The following is a 2,055-nucleotide window of genomic DNA, read 5'->3' as shown; positions in this document are numbered from 1 at the left end:
GGCCCGGACACAAAACGGATAAGATGGGTCCGGGCCGTCGCGCGCTGGGCCGCCTTCTTTGTCCATTTTATCTCAAACGGACGAGACCGGATAGGATAGGGTCAGGCGGTGGAGTTGGCCTGATGAGCGTCAAGGACTGATGAGTCGGTCGCTGAAAAACATGCAAGGAGTAACTGCGAATCCTGGCGCGGTTGGTACCTCCTGGGCAGATGATCCAGGTACTACTAGGAGCAGTACATCTGCCTCGAGGACTGCTGGTTCGAGACCGAAAAGTGCCAAGCGCAGCACACAGCTTGTCAGCAGAATTTGAGCTTTTGCAGTACAAGAATCACTCCCATGCAAATTTTGTGTACTACTACTACTTGTAGTATACTGTCGAGGTCATATTGTGTGATGCGAGCATACCAGAGAAGAAGACTCGAGGCAGGCATGTTTCCAAATACCTCACTTGGATTGCAGCCAGCAGCGAACGCCGGATTTTGGACAATTATGGCAGCTTCAGACCATATGCATCCACATGCACTGCTCCTTTCCACGAGATTACAAGGCCGCAACAACGGTGGTGGTCGATGAAGAGCAGAGGTAATCAATCCAAACAGCAACCCAAAGAAGATCAGAATCGGGAAAGGATCTAGCATAGCAAGCTCGATCGAAATGAAGCTGTAATTAATCGATTAATCGAGTCGCAGCCCCAAAAGAGAACCAACTCCCCTCTTCCTTTCAAGAAGGGAGCAAAAATTACAACAGCGGCGGCGCCGGCGCCGGCGAAGAACGACACAGCAAACACCTTACTTACTACTATGGAACTAGAACTGCGAACAAAGGACGGCGATGATACAGCGACGATAGTAGAAGTCGTAGAGTACTTCATGGCTGGCTGAGCAGGATGCGCGCGCAAAGGCGGAGGCTTTGGGCCACTCACTCGGCCGGCGCCGCCGTCGCGGACGCGGCGGCCATCCTGGGCGAGCTGACGGGGAACAGCGGGAGGAGCCGCGGCGGCTCGGCGCCCCGCGGCGAAGGGTGGAAGAAGAAGCCCTTGTCGGCGATGGCCGCGCGCTCCGCGGCGTCCCCCGAGGACGACGCCGGCGAGGGGAAGAAGGGGTCGCCGGTGAGCGGCGTCACCGGGCTGCTGAGCTTCAGGGACGGGAAGTCCAGGACGCTCGGCGACAGGATCTCCGGCGCGGCGGAGGCGTTCCTCGGCGACGGCGGCGCGCCCATGGCCAGCGGCGCGATCATCTTGAGGTTCTTGAGGCTGCTCCGCCGCTCGTACAGCTTGAAGGACGGCTTCTTCGGGCGGCACGGCCCGCTCCCGCTCGCCGCCTGGTTCCCGGCGCTGCCGTTGGTCGTCGCCGCGGCGGCGCTCTTGGAGGACTGCTCGGAGCCGGTGAGCATCTGGACGATCTGCTTGAAGGAGGTGGTGTCGGCCTGGACGAAGGTGGTGGGGAACGGGGTGGTCTCGATGGTGCGGGGGACGGGCCTGGGCGAGGGCGGGAGGTTGTGTGGGTGCGGCGGCTGCGCGCGGTGGTAGGGGTGGGACGGCGAGGTGGAGGAGGAGGAGGAAGAGGAGGTGGAGGACGACGGGGAGTTGGGGTCCTGCGGAGGCATGGGGAGGAACTGCTTGGTGCACGGCTCCATTGAAGCCTTGCGTCTGCGTATGGTTAGAGTTGGGATGCGTGAGCTTCTCGGGGGCGAGGAGGAAGGGAAGGGAAGGGGGAGAAGAGGATTTGAAGCGAGGAAAAAGGGCCGGGGGTTGGTTAAGAAGAGAGATAGAGAGGGAGGGGGAGGGAGGTTAGAGATGCATTGTTGTTGGTGTGAACTGTCAACTGGACTTTGGACGGATGCTTTCTCTCTTTCGCACACTCACGTCCGTTACTTCGGCTTTTGTTCCTTTTCTTGCTGGGGTTTCTCAATTTTCTCTCGTCTTTTTCCTTTTTTTTCTACCTAACATTTACAGCCGGACTTAGGCAAATCCAACCGTCATACACGCATCTCAGAAGCGGCGAAGCACAAGCCGGACGATCATCTCCTCCTCAGAACCGCGTGGGGTGAGCTCGG

The 2,055-nt window shown here is 58.8% G+C and overlaps 1 protein-coding gene across 1 annotated transcript; it reads right to left on the bottom strand.

Moving 5' to 3' along the window:
• Window positions 1–783: 783 nt before the first annotated feature.
• On the bottom strand, window positions 784–1,763 carry LOC119268860 (VQ motif-containing protein 4-like). The gene has a single exon (XM_037550569.1). It carries the CDS (start codon window positions 1,633–1,635, stop codon window positions 919–921), a length of 717 nt encoding a protein of 238 aa, XP_037406466.1. The 5' UTR covers window positions 1,636–1,763; the 3' UTR covers window positions 784–918.
• Between the last annotated feature and the right edge of the window lie 292 nt (window positions 1,764–2,055).

This window comes from Triticum dicoccoides, chromosome 3A, assembly GCF_002162155.2.
Source record: "Triticum dicoccoides isolate Atlit2015 ecotype Zavitan chromosome 3A, WEW_v2.0, whole genome shotgun sequence".
Lineage (NCBI taxonomy): Eukaryota > Viridiplantae > Streptophyta > Magnoliopsida > Poales > Poaceae > Triticum > Triticum dicoccoides.
The sequence above is the reverse complement of the archived record's forward strand: the minus strand, read 5'-3'. Positions and strand labels throughout refer to the sequence as shown.